The sequence below is a fragment of the Furipterus horrens genome, unplaced genomic scaffold (assembly GCF_987537825.1).
Source record: "Furipterus horrens unplaced genomic scaffold, mFurHor1.1.pri manual_scaffold_13, whole genome shotgun sequence".
Classification (NCBI taxonomy): domain Eukaryota; kingdom Metazoa; phylum Chordata; class Mammalia; order Chiroptera; family Furipteridae; genus Furipterus; species Furipterus horrens.
This window is the reverse complement of record NW_028327183.1, coordinates 37,937,838-37,955,394: the sequence shown is the minus strand read 5'-3', so window position 1 is coordinate 37,955,394 and position 17,557 is coordinate 37,937,838. Positions and strand designations below refer to the sequence as shown.

The following is a 17,557-nucleotide window of genomic DNA, read 5'->3' as shown; positions in this document are numbered from 1 at the left end:
GAAAGCAGAAGGAAGAGACTGTCGAAGTAGAAAACCACAATTAGTCTCAAATACTGATATGGATCAGAATCATCAGGAAAGGCTGGTAAATACACAATGCTTGAGCATATGAAAAAAGTGACTAGTTCTATATATATCTTTATAAGCATGCCTGTATGTATATGTAAGAAACAAAATGTATGATCATACTATAGATATATGTATTATAAAAAGTGGATACTTTCCTGACCTCCATTAAAGGCCTCCTGGGAAGAATAAATCCATATATGGGAAGATTCTTGGGTTCTTGATATAATAAAATATAAATTTGGTCTTTGAACTTGGTTTATAACACAGAGCTTCAAAAACTCTTGGAATTTCCTGAATGATAGGAGTGTTTTTGTTATGGCAATGAGGTCATACACAGTGGGTCCTTACATAGCTTTGGCATAGACACTACTCACCAGAAAGATCAAGTATATAATTAGAGGTTTGGGACTTTCAGTTGTTTGACCTCTGGAGAGGCAAGAGGGGTCAAAACCTGAGTGGCCAATGACTTAATCAATTATGTCAATATAATTAAATCACAATAAAAACTCTGGACACTAAAGATCAGTAGATCTTTCTAGTTGGAAAAAATATTGAAATGCTAAAAGAGTGATAAACTTTGACTCAATAAGGAGAGAGTGTGAAACTTCTGCATCGGGAAGCCTATCAGATCTTGGCCTAAAATGAATCCTTTATAGAAAAACTGCAATTGTAGGTGTAGAGCTTTCTTGAGCTCTGTGAGTAATTCTAGCAAATCATTGAACCTGCAGGGGTCATGGAAACCCCTGACTTTATAGCCAGTTAGTCAGAAGTGGGGTGTCTGATACTTGAAGTTGGCATCTGAAGAAAGGGCAGTATTGTGTAGGATTTTGCTGTTAACCTGTGGGGTCTATGCAAACTCTGGTTAGTTAGTGTCAGAATTAAACTGCAGAACCCTCAGTTGGGGAAAAAAAAGAATAGGCTCCATCATAAAGCATATATTGGATAAAATATGAGAGAACTACAAAGGGTAAGCCACACGGGTGTAAGGTATTTAACTACTTTGATGTGAGTGGTAGACAGGGAAGACTCAAAATATGTTATGTGTTGGGAATTAAGTGAAAATATTGTTTGTTTTGGAATTCTGTGATGCTGGTCTTGGGAGTCTCTTGCTCATGTACCACTGCAGTGAGTGAGAGGAATAGCAGCTAAAGTTTAAGGAAGACAGAAGAAAATAAGAAAGTATAAAACACTACAATGGAAATATGATAAGAACCAGAAGCAGACTGATGAGCTAAGTCCCAAATCTGATACTCATTATATGTTCTTAGGCAATTATTTAACCTTTCTAAATCCCCATTTCTGTATCTGTAAAAGGGAGATAGTCATTAACTCATGATTACTGAAAGGGTGAGGAAAAATGTTTGTAGTTGTCTTTGAATAGTGTTCAGTATTTAACAGGTATTATTATGAAAGAATTTCTTACCAAAAATAAAAATTTTAAGCTAATTAAATGGTTTGAATACATCAAAATGGAGCCTATTAGAATTTCTCTGGCCAGAAAACAAGGAATTCATTCCAGCATAATCTTTTATTCTCCTACTTCTACAAGATCTTTCAGCAAATTTAATCTAGTTAAGTTCCTACGTAACTTTTAAATTATCCTCTTCCATCTCCACTGTCAATGCCCTTGTTCAAACCAGGATCATCTTTTACTCAGACTACTGAAGTAGCCTCCTAACCCAGTCTCCTCACCAAGTTTCACACTCTTTATTCTATTCAGGAACTAAAACTTGGTTTGGATTTCTACTACACAAAATTCATACTCCTCATAATGTTGTTCCTACCTGTCTCTCCAACTTCAACTTACATTCCACTGTTCCTTGCTCATGGGTTCCAGCAAACTGGCTTTCTTTCAGTTCTTCAAACACACCAAGCTTTCCCCTCCTAGAAGGGCCTTCACAGGGGTCCTTCCCTCTTCCTGGAGTTTTCTTCTTATTAATACATTAAATAGTAAGACCTAGCAGTGAGCCAAGTACTAGAGTAGTTAAGAAATAGTGATCACACAATAATGTTGACTGCCATTCATGTCTAAGTCACAGAACTAATACCAGGGTTTGCTGCATACATCAAAACTGGAAGAAATGCTAAATTTCACTTGGAAGTTACTAAATATAAAGATGCAGTTGTTTCTTCTCATTCAAATTCATGGACTCCCTAAAATATATGCAAAAATAAAAATTTAGCAACCTCTGATTTAGAGTGATCCTTTAAAAACATGTCATTCCTGAAAAAAACCCAGAACCACCAGAAAATCGAACTGCATAGAAGTCCAACAAAACTATAAAGAAGCAATACACATTCAGACAGGCAGGAGGAGCAGAGCCAGGGTGGAGAGGATTCAGTGTGGTGGCTGAGTGGCAGCAAGGCAGTGGCTGTGGCTGGCCACTGGAAAGAGCAGTCACGGTGTGGGGCACACATTGTAAAAGCCAGGTGGACACCAGGGTAACAATCACAGTCCCAGGCCAGGGAAACAAAGCCACATTGCTTCTGGCTGTGAAAACCAGTGGGGGCTGGGGCAGTAGAAGAAACTGCCCATCTCCCATGAGTCTGTTTAGACACACCCCCGGTTCTAGAACATCTGCAAACCCACCCACTCTGGGAACCATCATCAGGGCAACAGCTAGAGAGGCGCCAATCACATACAAGAAGTGGGTGAAGTGACAGGGAACGGGGCGAGAGCTGAGCAAACGGCATTGCTTCCACATAGGGCACACCAACATGGTGATATGTGTCACCCCACAATGATGAAATTCTAAGGCTCTGCCCCTTACAATGTAACAGGTGCAAGAGCTCTACATAATACACAGAGGCATCATAGAAGGCTGTGAAGTTGAGGAGACCAAGAAGTATTGCCCAAAAGAGGAAGCAGATCAAGACTCCAGTGGGAGAACTAAGTGATGAGGAGATAGTTCAAAACTAATGATGTTCACAGACTTAACAGACATGCATGAGTATGGGAAATGTGTAAGGGAAGAAGTGAAGGCTATGCTAAGTGAAATGAAGAAAAATCCACATGAAACCAATGGTGAAGGGAAAGAAGCTGGGGTTCAAATCAACAATTTGGAATATAAGGAAGAAATAAATAGTCAACCAGTACAGAATGAAGAAACAAGAATTGAAAAAAAAAAAAAAAAGGAAAGGCTTAGGAACCTCTGGGACAACTTTAAATGTACCAACATCGAAATCATAGGGATATCAGAAGGAGAAGAGAAAGAGCAAGAAATTGGAGACATATTTAAAAAAATAATGAAGGAAAACTTACCTAATTTAGCAAAGGAAATAGACATACAAGTCCAGGAAGCACAGTGAGTCCCAAACAAGCTAGACTCAAAAAGGACCACACCAAGATACATCATCGTTAAAATGCCAAAGTTTCAATATAAAGAGAGAATCTTAAAAGCAGCAAGAGAAAAAATGGAGTTATCTACAAAGGAATTCCCATAAGACCATCTACTGACTTCTCAAAAGAAACTTTTCAGGCAAGAAGGGACTGGAAAGAAGTATTCCAAATGATGAAAAGCAAGCACCTACAACCAAGATTAGTCTATCCAGCAAAGCTATCATTTAGAATGGAAGGGCAGATAAAGTGTTTCCCAGACAAGGTAAAGCTAAAGGAGCTCATCATCACCAAGCCCATATTATATGAAATCTTAAAGGGACACATTTCAGAAAAAAAGGTCAAAACTGTGAATAGTAAAATGACAACAAACTCATAAGTATCAACAAATGAATCTAGAAAAAAACCCAAAATGAAAACAAATTAAGCAAACAACTAGAACAGGAACAGAACCATAGATATGGAGTTCATATGGAGGGTTGTCAGTGGGGAGGGGGCAGGGGGAGAATGGAAGAAATAATGTAGGGGTCAACAAGCGTAACTGGTAGGTACAAAATAAACAGGGAGACATTACTAATATTATAGGAAATGGAGAAGACAAAGAACCCACGCACATGAACTAAGGGGGTGGGGCATTGGTGGAGGGAAGTGAGGTACCAGGCAGAGGCAAGCAAAGGGGAAAAAAACTGGGACAACTGTAATAGCATAATCAATAAAATATACTCAAAAAACAAAACATTTCACTCTTCTGCTCAAATCATCTCATTCCAAATAGAATGGCTTTACACCTACCTCATTCAAAATAGAATTCAAAGCCCATACCTAGGTCCACAAAACCCCAATACTGACAGGTACACCCTCCCTCCTACCGGCACCTAGTATACAAACACCCAAACATCCTGCTACTTTGCTGATCTCCTTTCACAAAATTCCCTCACTGCTCATTCTGCTCCAGCTACAATGGCAGGAGCCAAATGCCAGCAGCTCTACTGAAGACCATTATTTGGAGGGGAGGAGCAGTGCAGATACACACATGCATGTGTGGACCACACACATATCTTATTTTGGGGTGGTAACAGAAAACATTTAGATGAATTTAAGAGGAAGAAAAGCTAGCAAGGAACAGAAGCTTAAATACAAGTAAAAGTTTTCTTTGGAGGGAAGTGTTTGAAATTAAGTGGTGTGTTGGAAAAGGGTAATAGAAAGAGTAATAAGTGAGGGAAGGATCATAACAGATCATTTGTAATCTCATGCTAAAAAAATTTAAGTTTTTCTCACAGGCCTAGTGTTTTCACGGAAGCTTCCAAGATAACATCTCCAAGATACTGTTTTTTCACTGATCAACTCAGTTATTACCTGTAATGCCCTGCTTTGTTCAATCATTTCTCACTCACCTGAACATAGGCCTCTTGTCAGCTCTCTGCCAACCATCCAGGGCTCCTTCCCTTGTTCCAATAAGGAGATAACTTGAGGCTTAGGTATGTAAAGTCCTGCTCACAAGAAAAGATATAAAACATGATTATGCTGTGGGTAAATCAAATCCATAAATAAGATCCAATCCCTTGATAATCAAAAGAGATGCCATTACAGGAACATCCAAAGAAAGATGAAGCTTCAGCCATAGCCAATTAGAGCTGCTCATTTTCCACTCTCCCTTTTCATTTCAGCTCAAACCATTTATTTGGGAACAGGGAGCAGAAATTCAGTTGTAGCTCAAAAAGCAGCTGAGAAATTCACTGTGGAAGAAACAAACATTCCAGAGGAGGACTCTAATTTACTGGTTTAGATGACCTTACCCATTGACAGCAGATTGCTGTAGTTCTCCAGCATCACATCTCTGTACAAGTCCTTCTGAGCTGAGTCCAAGCATTCCCACTCCTCCTGAGAGAAATCTACAGCCACATCCCTGAACATCACTGATTCCTGAAACAATAAACATATGTATATTTGTGTGATAAAAGAAATACTTCAGACTGTTGTGCTTGAATTGTGGGATAAAGAAAATAAGCAACTATGCTAGTGCACCGAGAACCAGAATCTTTGGAGCTCAGATACAGAAACAAGAGTAATCAGTTTATTTTACATTAAAAAACAAACCACATCAAAATTACAACTAAACCACAGAACAACCATCATTGAGAACTGCCTGAAACTGAGCTGAATGGAAGTCCTACAACTGGGGATTTAAAGAAGTCACACCAAGTCCTGGCTGGCGTGGCTCAGTGAATTGAGCACTGGTCTGTGAACCAAAGGGTCACCTGTTTGATTCCTAGTCAGGGCACATGCCTCGGTTGCAGACCAGGTCCCCATTTGGGGGGTGTGCAAGAGACAACCACACATTAATGCTTCTTTCCCTTTCTCCCTCTCTCCCCCTCTCTCTAAAAATAAATGAATTAATTTTTTACAAAAGAAGTCACAAGAAACAGGCTGATCCCACACTTATGCACTGGTGGATTAAAAATTAGGAGAGGTATCTCGGCTATGGAGGTCCTCCCAGCCCCACACTAGCCCCCCAGCCTAGGGTTCCCATGCCAGGAAGAAAATTCCCCATAATTTCTGGTTGTAAAAACCAGTGGGGATTGTGGCTGAGTGAGACAGAAGGTTTCTGGAATCCCAGATATTCTATTTAAAGGGCCCACACACATCTTACTTTGGCTCACTCTTTCTGAGCTCCAGCACTGGGACAGTACCTTGAAAGGCACCAGGGACATATGGGGAGGAACTGAATTGTCTAGCATCAGTGTGAGAGCTGGGGAGGTGGGGGAGCAGCTTTTAGCCAGAAAGAAGAGTTGGCAGAGGCCTCTGTTAACTTTTCTGAGCACTTCTCCAATTAAGCTGGCAAACAGGCACCATGTCTGAGTCTCCAGCTACCTGACTATGACTGTTTGCCCTGCCATGGCGATTTCTTGAGATCCCAGCTCACCCAACTTGTGGGCCCACACAAGATGTTTCCAGTGGCTTTTCCATATGAATGTTCTGTCTTGGTTCATGTTTTCCTAAAATCTGCCAGAAGAGCTGCATCTGGCCTCAGCACACCCTGTACCTCTTGCTAAATGACTCTAGGCCTGGCACAAGCAGCTGGCCTAGGTTCACAGCTTGGCCCCACCTGGACAACTCCAATCCCAGCACAAGAAGCAGCCGTATGCAGATTGCTTTGCAGCTCATGCAGAGTGGCACTGGGCAGAACACAGGGGTAGATGACTTTGACCTGCAAGTCCTAGGAAGCCCAGAGCCAGTGTACCTAGTAGACTGTTTCAGACCACATCAAAGCACCAGCAAACAACTTCTAAAAGTGACACATTCAAGGTGTGATCTCAGAGGGTACAAGAGTCCCACTGACATAAGTCCTGCTATATGGGGCAAGTCCCTGCACAGCTGATCCTCCATGGTCATCAGTGGTTACAGTAAGTCCTGGTAGCCAATTGGCCTGGGGGTAAATCTCTCCCATTGAGCAATCAAGTCTCAACTGTAAGAGCACACATGATGGGGGGGGCACAAGTGGAGTGCCCAGTTTGGATACACAGTGGGGAGGCTATGCCACAGGACCCTACAAGATACCTACTATATTGGGACACTCTACCAAGCCCAAGAGACACAGAAGCTCTACCTAATACATAGAAACAAGCACAGAGAGGCTGCCAAAATGAGAAGACAACCCCTGCCCAAAAAAATGTCCCAAGTGAAAAAAGGAAAAAAAGTCCCAGGAAAAAAAACTAAATAAAATGGAGGAAGAGGTCAGAACACTGGTTATAAGGAATCTTGACAAACTTTGTGAGCACTTCAACACCATTTTTAAAAAATCAGAAATGATGGATACACTAACTGAAATGAAGAATAATTTACAAGGAATCAACTGCAGAGTAGATGAAGCTGATAATCAAATCAGTGATTTGGAATATAAAGAAACAGAAAACACTCAATCACAACAGAATTAAAAAGAAAACTCAGTCCAAAATATTAAAGACAGTGTAAGGAGCCTCTGGGACAACTTCGAGCATACTAACATTTGCATCGTGGGGGTGCCAGAAGGAGAAAAGAGAGCAAAAACAGGGAATACAAGGTAGAAAACTTTCCTAACCTGGTGAAGTAAGTATGCAAATAAGTCCATGAAGCACAGAGTCCCAAACAAGCTGAACCCAAAGAGATGCACACCAAGATACATCATGATTAAAATGCAGAATGTTAAAGATAAAAGAGAGAATCTGAAAAGCACCAAAAGAAAAGCAGTTAGTTACTTACAAGGGAGCTCCCATTAGACTGTCAGCTGACGTCTCAACAGAAACTTTGCAGGCCAGAAGGAATTGGCAAAAATATTCAAAATGATGAAAAGCAAGAACCTACAACCAAGATTACTCTACCCAGAAAAACGATCATTTAGAATTAAAAAACATATAAAGAGCCTCCCAGACAAGAAAAAGCTAAAGGAGTTCATCAACACCAAACCAATATTACATGAAATGTTAAAGGGTTTTGTTTAAGAAGATAAGGAAAAAAGATTAAAAATATGAACAATAAGATGGCAATAAATACATATTTATCAACAATTGAATCAAAATAAGATAAACAATCAGGACAGAAACACTCATAGATACAGAGAATATTTTGATTATTGCCAGATAGGAGGGGGGTTGAAGGATAAGTGAAAAAAGGTGAAGGGATTAAGAAGTACAACTTGGTTGTTACAGAATAGTGATGGGGATGTAAAGTACAACATAGAGAATATAATCAATAATATTGTAATAATGATGTATGGTGTCAGATGTTTACAAGATTTATTGAAATTATCACTTTATCTTCTGGAGAGCAGGACCCTTGTAGTACAGGTTTCCTCTGCTAGGTGAATGTTGCAGGAACACATCTGTATCAGTGTACCAGGTGGCATTATTGTGAGAAGCTGCATTTAGCTTCAGTAAAATTTTTGAAGACTCTTTCAACATGTTTGCACATTTCATGGTGGGTGATTTATGAGCGTACCTGCTCACACCACTCTGAGTGTTTAACAGTTTTTGAACAAAAACAGCATAACCCCCACACCCCACCCTCCCTATTCACCCAAGTCACTGTTTTTTGCTTGTTTCTTTGTTTCCCTGGATGGAAAAAGTCCTTAAAGGAAAACGTTTTGCTGATGTAGAAGAGGTGAAACAAAAAGCAGCAGAAGCACTAAAAGGTATCAAAATTGATGAGTTCAAAAACTGTTTTGAACAGAGATCCAAGATGGCGGAGGAGTAAGTGGAAGCTACACTAACCTCCTCCCAGGACCAGTCTGGATTTACAACTTAATTTTGGAGAAATCATCTGGAATAACCAACCGAATACTAGCTGGAGAGAACTCTTATAATCACAGAGAGACAGAAAAAGCTGCTATATCACAACAAGACCGGTAGGGAGTGTAGAGATGCGGAAGGGCTGGCTGGACTCCCACGGGTGGCAACTGAAGGGACTGAGAAACAGCTCACCATCACGGGGTTCCCCCTGAGAAGGGCAAGGTCTAAACCCCCAGCTGGGCTTAACAGCCTACAGCAACAGAGTGGAAAGTAAAATAGTATCCAGCCGTGAAAAGCGAAAAGCCACAGGGTTTCTTGCTAGCCAGAGAGAAACAGCAGGAGAAAAAGAGCTCTTAAGCAAATCACATACAAAAATATTTTGGCCCCCACTTACCCTGGGCTCAAGCAGAGGGAAGGCAGAGAGGACTAGAGATGCTTGGGCAGAGTTTGGCGCAGTGGCTTTGAGGGAAGAATTGGGGGAGCAGCCGACCGGGTCCCAGTGCTGACTCATTCCCAGTACTGCAGGCAGACCATTCCCCTCCGAGTGGCATCAGCATGAGGGGAAGCAAAAGCCCTGCCTACAGGAATTAAACTGCCACACCCTCGGTCCTTAAGCCTGACAGCTAATCACAGATTGAATAGATTAACAACTAAAGGAGACAGACAAAGGCAGCAGATCCCTGGAAGTCTCCAACAGGTTGCCTAGGCCCAGACTGGTACAGGATCTGACACCACCAGAGGCAGATCCAGGAAGTGCAGATCAATCTAAGAAGCAGCAACAAAAAATAAGAGGCACAAAAATGGGGAGACAGAGAAACAATCCCCGATCGAAAGGAAAGGTAGAAACCCCAGAAAGAGTGCTAAATGAAATAGAGGGGAACAAACTATCAGATATAGAATTCAAAACATGGATTATGGAGAAGCTTGATGAGCTCAGCGGAAACTACAGAGAACTCCAGGGAAACTACAAGGAACTCCAGAAAAACTACAAGGAACTTGCTGAGAATTATACCAGCATGAAATAGGACATAGAAGCTATCAATAAGAGCCAGGAGGAAATGAAGAATACAATCTCTGAATTGAAGAACACAGTAGAAGGAATTAAAATCAGGCTAGAGGAAGAAGAAGATCAAATCAGCGAACTGGAAGACAACGTAAACAAAAACTCCCAGACAGTGAATCAAAATGAAAAAAGACTGAACAAGAATGAAGAGGTTCTAAGACAGCTGCAGGACAACATGAAACGTAACAATATCCATATCATAGGAATTCCAGAAGGAGAAGAAGAGCAAGGGATAGAAAACCTCTTTGAAAAACTAATGACAGAAAACTTTCTTAACATGAGGAGAGAAAGAGTCACACAAGTCCAGGAAGTACAGAGTGTATGAATGAAGAGGAACCCCAACAGGCCCACTTCAAGACACATCATAATTAAAATGCCAACATTCAAAGACAAAGAGAGAATCCTAATAGCAGCAAGAGAGAAACAACTAATAACATACAAGGGAGCTCCAATAAGGCTATCATCAGATTTCTCAGCAGAAACACTACAAGCCAGAAGGGAATGCCAAAAAAATATTCCAAGCAATGAAAAACAAAGGCCTACAACCAAGAATACTCTACCCAGCAAGGCTCTTATTCAAAATGGAAGGTGAAATAAGGAGTTTCCAAGACAAAAGAAGGCTAAAAGAATACATCTCCACCAAACCAGCATTGCAAGAGAGGCTAAAGGGTCTGCTTTAAGAAGATGAAGAAACAAGAGAGAGACAGAGAGGAACACAAGTACAAAGGGTAAAAATGACAATGAATAAGTACTTATCGGTAATAACCTTAAATGTAAATGGATTAAATGCTCCAATCAAAAGACATAAGGTAAGTAAAGGGGAAAAAACTGGAACTATTGTAACAATATAATCAATAAAATATACTTAAAAATAAAAGACATAAGGTAGCACCTATTACAGAAAACTAATGAACAACACAAATGAGCAAAATTGAACCAGAGGTATGTAAACAAGGAATAAACTAACAGTAACAAGGGGGGAGGCGGGAGGGAGAGAATGGGGTAAGAAGGGGAAGGATCTAGTCAAAGAACATGTATAAATGACCCACGGACATGGACAACTGGGTGGGGACTGAATGTGGGGGGGGCAGGAAGCGGGAAAGCAAGAAGGGGGGAAGAGTGGGACAACTGTAATGGAAAAAAAAGAACTTTTAGTGGGGGAAAAAATGAAAATATAAAGAATGGAAATGCAAGTTCAGTGAATATTAGAAGGACAAGGATTTTCCTTCACAATGTATTTTTCTCCGTATCTGATCCCTCCAGAGTTTGGCATTTTAAAGAAGTAAGTAATGACAGAAGTTTCTTTGCATAAAACTAATAAGACCAGTTGTTAATAGAGGTTTTTTTTTTTTGACCAAGGCTTTGACTGGAATGTCATGCCTAAAGGAGACATGCTTGGGCTCTGGTTTTTACCAAAAAGCTCTGAGGAACTGGGATTGACTTTCAAAGGTAATAAAAGTCCAAGAGATAAAAGGCCTGGACCTTGGTTTGTTGTGTGGTCCACAGCAATCTTCGCAGGGAAGGAATGAAGGTTGTTTTCCTGAAAGATGGCTAGAAGAGACCTTAAGGCACAATGGAAAACCAGACTTACTTGGAAAAGACAGGTGTGTACAGGCAAGGCTGAATGCCAAGTATGTGGCTCAGCTTCTGTGCCCTGAAGGGCAGATTGAAGGTCAACCTGAATGTTCCTTGCGTAAGTTCCACAAAGCAGAACTAAAGATCATAAGTGATCATTTTCTGCTCTTGTTGTGTTTATGCAAATGAACAGGATAAATTAAAAATGGACTTAATGCAGTCCCTTTAATGACAAGGAGGGTAATCTTAGGGAGAAAAATCGTGATTCAAGGAAAATCACAATGCTATAAAGTAGTGCAGCTAACTGTCTTTAAAGTTTCTTTTCATTTAAAATTTGTTTTCATCTGATAGTTAAACTATGTCTGTGGTATCATCAAAGATGTTTAATTTACAGGCAAGAAGAATGTCAAATGCCTTGCAACTGGATGTCTTTCCAATAAGACAGTCTTGCAGACATAGAGTCTGGTTTGTGAATTATGTTGCATAAATTAACATGTGTGTTCTGTTTTCATAGTGCATAAGCCTATGATCTCATTATCTAAGTGATTGTCTGCACTGATAGGCCTCACTTAATCCTGTCTGCATCGCTGCCTCCTGAGACTCAATGGTTTGGCTTAACTAAGTGGCTGGGTTGGTGAAGTATGGGGTGGTCTGTGGGCTTCACTTTAAAATAGGTTTCTCTTTTCTATCCTAATAGCTTGGACAGAAAGAGCCCAGAGGTCTGAGAGGGGGAAAACCTAAAATATTTCCCTCAGCCCAAACTAAGTATAGTGGGCAAAAGGGTTTTGGACAGGTGAGATGTGCCTGGCACACCTTCCTCCAAAGAAGACCTTCTTTTCCCTAATATGGGACATTGAAAAATTAATACCTGCCTTTTGTCATCTAGTGGTTATGGATTGAATGACGTCTTTTAACCCTGTTGCCAAATCTGTTGCCCCCGGAATACAACAATGATGCCAGCCTGTTTAATCAAGCACGCCGTTGTCCGGGGACAGCCAACTGACCTGGAGTCTGCACGACCCTCCCACAAGTGGTAAGGCCACCCTCCCCTCCACAGCCCCACTCTTATTAGGGATTTCTGGACCCAAGGGTAGGTAGGACAATGACCATGTTCAGCTTGAAGCAGCCAGAGGAGCTCGAGACCTTTGTCCATTGTTCTTTATAAGATTATAAAGGGTCTTAAGTCTGAGAGGAAGGGACTGTTATTTTTCATTGTTAAAATGATTATTTAATTAATTTTAAAAAGAATAATTATATATGAAAGGGTAAAGTGGGAGAGCTTGTATGTATGACCCATGGGCATGGACTTAGGGGGCAGATTGCTGGGGAGAGGGGGTGCTGGGTGGAGGGGAGCAAAGGGGAAACATTGGAACTATTGTAACAATATAATCAATAAAATATACTTTAAAAAAACTGTTTTTAGCAGTGGAAAAAAAGTATTGATAGATATATTGCATCAAATGGAGAGTACTTTGAAGGTGACTGAAGTTTAAACACAAAGAATAAATACAGAAAATAAGCATATTTTATTACAGTTGTCCCAATTTTTTTCCCTTTGCTCCCCTCTGCCCAGTACTCCCCTTCCCTCCAGGACTCCCATCTCCCTTACACATTTTTTTATAAATGAATTATGTGTTTTCTGGTTACCCCCTTATATATAATGTCTAACTACTGGGGTGTACACCTGAAATTAATATACTATTGTATGTCAACTTCAGTTAAAAAACAAAAATATTTAACTAAAAAAATAAAGTAATAAATGTTTTTAAATTTAGCTATTGTTTTTCTATTACAGTTGCTCCACGTTTTCCCCTATTGCCCCCCCACCCATCCACCCTTTCTCCCACAGTCAATCCCCACCTGGTTGTCCATATTCATGGGTCATTTATACATGTTCCTTGACTAGACCCTTTCCCTTCTTTCCTCTGGTTTCAAACAAATAAATTGTTCACCTTTTACAATAATAAATGTTTAAAAATAAACAATTTTCAGCATAGGTCCATCGTAAGCAGTATGGAGCTACCTCAAAAAACTAAAAGCACTAATATGAAAAGATATAAGTGCAATGTATTCATTGCAGCATTATTTACAATAGCTGAGATATAGAAACCACCTCAACCAATAGATAAATGAATAAGAAAGATGTGCGTGTGTACACACACACACACAGGAATATTACACAGTACTAAAAAAGAATAAGACAATCAGGAACTTCCGGCCAAGATGGAGGCTTAGACTGACACGCTCTGTCTCCCTCTACAAGTAGAAATACAACTACCTCAAAACCAAAGGTAACCAGAAATTCCAGAGAATAAAACTACATGGAAGCCCAACGTATGAAGTTATAAACCAGCGGTGCTCGTCTGGACGGGTAGGAGGGACGAAATTGGAATTGGGACGGAAAGGTCGGGCTGGGCTGTCTGCGGTAGCAGCGGGGATAGCGGGGGAACTGCAAGAAATACCAGGGGAGCAATCCCGGGCTGCAGTCGAGACCCGGCAGCTCGCGATTCCAATGCTGGGGAAGGCAGACCCCCCATTGCCTTAGATGGTGAGGCAATGGAGAAGGAGCCTCCCAGTCTCTCAGTGTAGAGTAACGGCAGGAATCCATCTTGGACCCCCACCCCCACACAAAGCGCCATAGAGTGGTGAAAAAGGTCGCCAGTTGCCGGTCGCCAGGTTGTGACGAGTGCATAGGGCACCGCTCCCTACAGCCCACCCAGGAAACAAAGGCAAACAGAAAACTGACAGGATGAAACAGACCATGATTGAAATCCTGGTGATGCAGCTCACCAGGCAGCAGATGAGGGACCTAACCGATGAGCAAATAAGAACTCTTTCTGAGGCTCAGTTCAGAGCTATAGTCATAAGGTGGCTTACAGAATTAACAAAAGATTTGGAACAAGATGGGGAAGGAATGAAAGCTAGTCACACTGAAACGAACAAAAACACATACGAGACAAGTGGTGAGGAAATGAAAACCAGAGATCAAATCAACAAATCGGAACATAGGGAAGGAACAAACAGTCAACCAGTGCAGAAAGAGGAAACGAAAAGGGAGGAACACGAGGAGAGGCTCAGAAACCTCTGGGACAGCTATAAGCGAATGAACATTCAAATAATAGGATTGCCAGAGGGCGAAGAAGAACTAGAAATAGATAAATTATGTGAAAAAATAATGAAGCAGAACTTCCCTAACTTGGGGAAGGAAATACTTACAGGTCCAGGAAGCACAGAGAGTTCCAGAAAAACTGGACCCAGGGAGAACCACTCCAAGACACATTATAATCAAAATGTCAAAAATTAAAGATAAAGAGAGAATCTTAAAAGCAGCAAGAGAGAAGAAGAGAATTATGTACAAAGGGGTCCCAAAAAGACTATCAGCTGATTTCTCAAAGGAGGCCCTGCAGGCAAAAAGGGACTGGCAAGAAATATTCAAAGTAATGAAAATCAAAAACCTATAGCCACAAATACTCTATCCAGTGAAACTGTCACTCAGAATAGAAGGGCATAGAAAGTGCTTCCAGGACAAAGTAAAACTGAAGGAGTTCATTAGATCCAAACCACTGTTATATGAAATGTTAAAGGGACTGGTTTAGAATAAGGAGGATCAAAATTATGAACATTAGAATGAAAACTGCATCACAATAACAAACAACAGAAGCTAGGGAGTTGAAACAAAGGCAAACTAAGTAGGCAACGAGAGTAGAAAAAGAATTATAGGTAAGGGGAACATATTGGGGGGAGGTGGGCAGGGAGGAGGAAGGGAGGGAGATGGTACAGGAATTAAGAAGCATGGTAGGAGGGAATGCAGTAGACAGGAAGAGGTTGAGAAGAACTATATGCACAACCAATGGACATGGACTAAAAGGCGGGGACAACTGGAGGGATGGGGTTCAATGGGTGGAGGGGAGCAGAGAAAGAAGAAATTGGGACAACTGTAACAGTATAATCAAGAAAAGATTAAAAAAATAAAATCTTGCCATTTGCAACAACATGGATGGATCTAGAAGGTATTATACTAAGTGAAGTCATGCAAAAAAGGACAGATACAGGTTTCACTTACATGTGGAATTTAAGAACAAACAAAGCAAATACAGAATAATAGAAATAGAGACAAAAAGGAGGGTTACCAAAAGAGAGAGGGCAGGGGAAGGGTGAAATTTAGAAGAGAAACATAGTCAATAATATTATAGTAAGTTTATTTGGTGACAGATAATTACTAAAATTAGTGGGGTAACCACATGGAAAGATATAAAAATGCTGAATCACTATATTTAACACATGAAATGAATATAACCAATAGAAAACTGTATACCAACCGTACCTCATTTTTTAAAAAAGATCTAGACAGTAGCAATGAGCATTACTAGTGTCTACATTGTAATCTCTAAGTACCATATTTAAATAAAAGGAACCAAGGTTCCTTGGGAAAAGAGATGATTTCAGGACTGAGTCAGAACTTAAAAGATGAGTTTGAATATTCTGTTATATCAGAAAGCAAAAGAGGTCTCAAAAACTATTAGAACCAGGTTAAAAGGACTCAGGAGTCAACCTGAAGAGCTTCCCACTGGCCAAAAATGGTATAATTTGGGGATCAAATGTAATTGACTGATCAAAAGTGTTTGTATCTATGAGTTCACTATCAATACTGAATAAAAAAGCTGCTGGTCACTTTTTTAGGATTTCAAGAAAGCAATTCATTTTAAAAACTGATTTAATACAAAAAGAAAACCAGTTATAATGTGCCTCCTAATGGAATCACACATCACTGCCTATGAAATATTCTTCACAAAATAATTCCAACAGAATCTGATGAAGCTTCAAGACTTCACTACAAATTTTCAGAAAGCATTTAAATGACACCACAGAAACACAATCAGCAAAATCGAAACAGTAAACAAATGAATCATATGTATATTTTAACAACAAAAACTGCACAGAAAGAAAAAAGATGGAAGGGGTATCTACAAATAAGATACTTCAGAAACATATCAGTCAATTGCAGTGCACAGTCCTTATTTGGATTCTAATTCAAATAAATGATTTAAAAATTAGAGAATTATGGAAATTTGAACACTGACTAGACATTGATATTAATAAATTATTTAAAACTTTTTAGATGTAATATGGCATAATGGTTGTTTTTTAAAATATAATCTTTATCTCTTAGAGATAAATAGTAATTTGTATTTGTTTCAAAATAATGCTGGGTGGGAGTGAGGGTAGGGGAGTTTGCATAGAAGAAAAAGGGAGCCATATAGATGAAACAAGATTGAATTTGAGTTGATAATTATTGAAAGATGAATGGTAAATATACGATAGTTTATAAGACTGTTTTTCTGTGCCTGAACTTTATTATAATAAAGCTTTTAAAGGTGGGGTGGCAGAGTGTAGTGGCAATAGAATATTTTAAGGTCCTATTTAAGTAAACCATTGATTTAAACAAAATGGTGATATAATCCTGTTGTGTGGAAAGGAAATAGTGTGATATAACATGTAAATTCACACATACCTTACAAAATATAACTAGAATATGTTTAAATACTTATTAATCAAGAAATACCAATATAGCAATATTAATTTAAAGTATGAATTCCACTGGAATCAGCTAAAAGAGATAAGGGTGTCTGTGTTTAGAGTAGGATGAAGTGGTAGGTCAGGGCCTTACTATTAATACTTCATGAATTTTTAATGTAAAACTTTCACAAATACATTTTAAAACAGCAATATCTCTAAAACATCATCTCATTTAGGTTTTCCATAAGCTAGTTCATGCTTATGACTTACTTTACAGATAACTTTCTATTAATACAAATTCTTTAATAATTACTTTCTTATGCCAGAATTTTCTACAATATAGGTATTACCAGGCAGATTTAGAAGGTTCTTCTGAGCTCTGACAGTATGATCTCAACAAATTATTAATTGGCTGAACTCACTGTAATCATCCATCATCCCTATCTTTATTCCTAAGGTAAAGAAAACTGGTCATTCATATAGAAATTCGTTACAACCCACACTTCCTGTTCAACCTCACAATGAGATTTTCCCCTAAATGCTCTAAACAGATTTGCAGAGATCTGGCTGTATCAGCCAAAATACTAACTCCACAATCCTCCAAGCTTCATAAGCCAGGAGATCTTTCAACAATCTACTACCTTCCATCCTACCTTACTGGAGAATACTGATCTGTTGAGATTATCTTGGCTTTTCAATGTTTGTTCTCAGCTAAGCAACTCATACTTCCAC

General features: G+C 39.7%; 1 protein-coding gene across 4 annotated transcripts in view; it reads right to left on the bottom strand.

Annotated features, from left to right (window-relative positions):
- Positions 1-17,557, bottom strand: part of ZNF383 (zinc finger protein 383) — a 42,080-nt gene that overhangs the window by 2,543 nt on the left and 21,980 nt on the right. For all 4 annotated transcript variants that reach the window (XM_090260690.1, XM_090260689.1, XM_090260691.1 and 1 more), the window contains exons 3-4: positions 5,203-5,329; positions 4,801-4,896 (exon numbers count right to left, since the gene is read on the bottom strand). In XM_090260690.1, the coding sequence (XP_090116816.1) occupies positions 4,801-4,896; positions 5,203-5,329 (223 nt within the window). The remainder of the gene's footprint in view (positions 1-4,800; positions 4,897-5,202; positions 5,330-17,557) is intronic.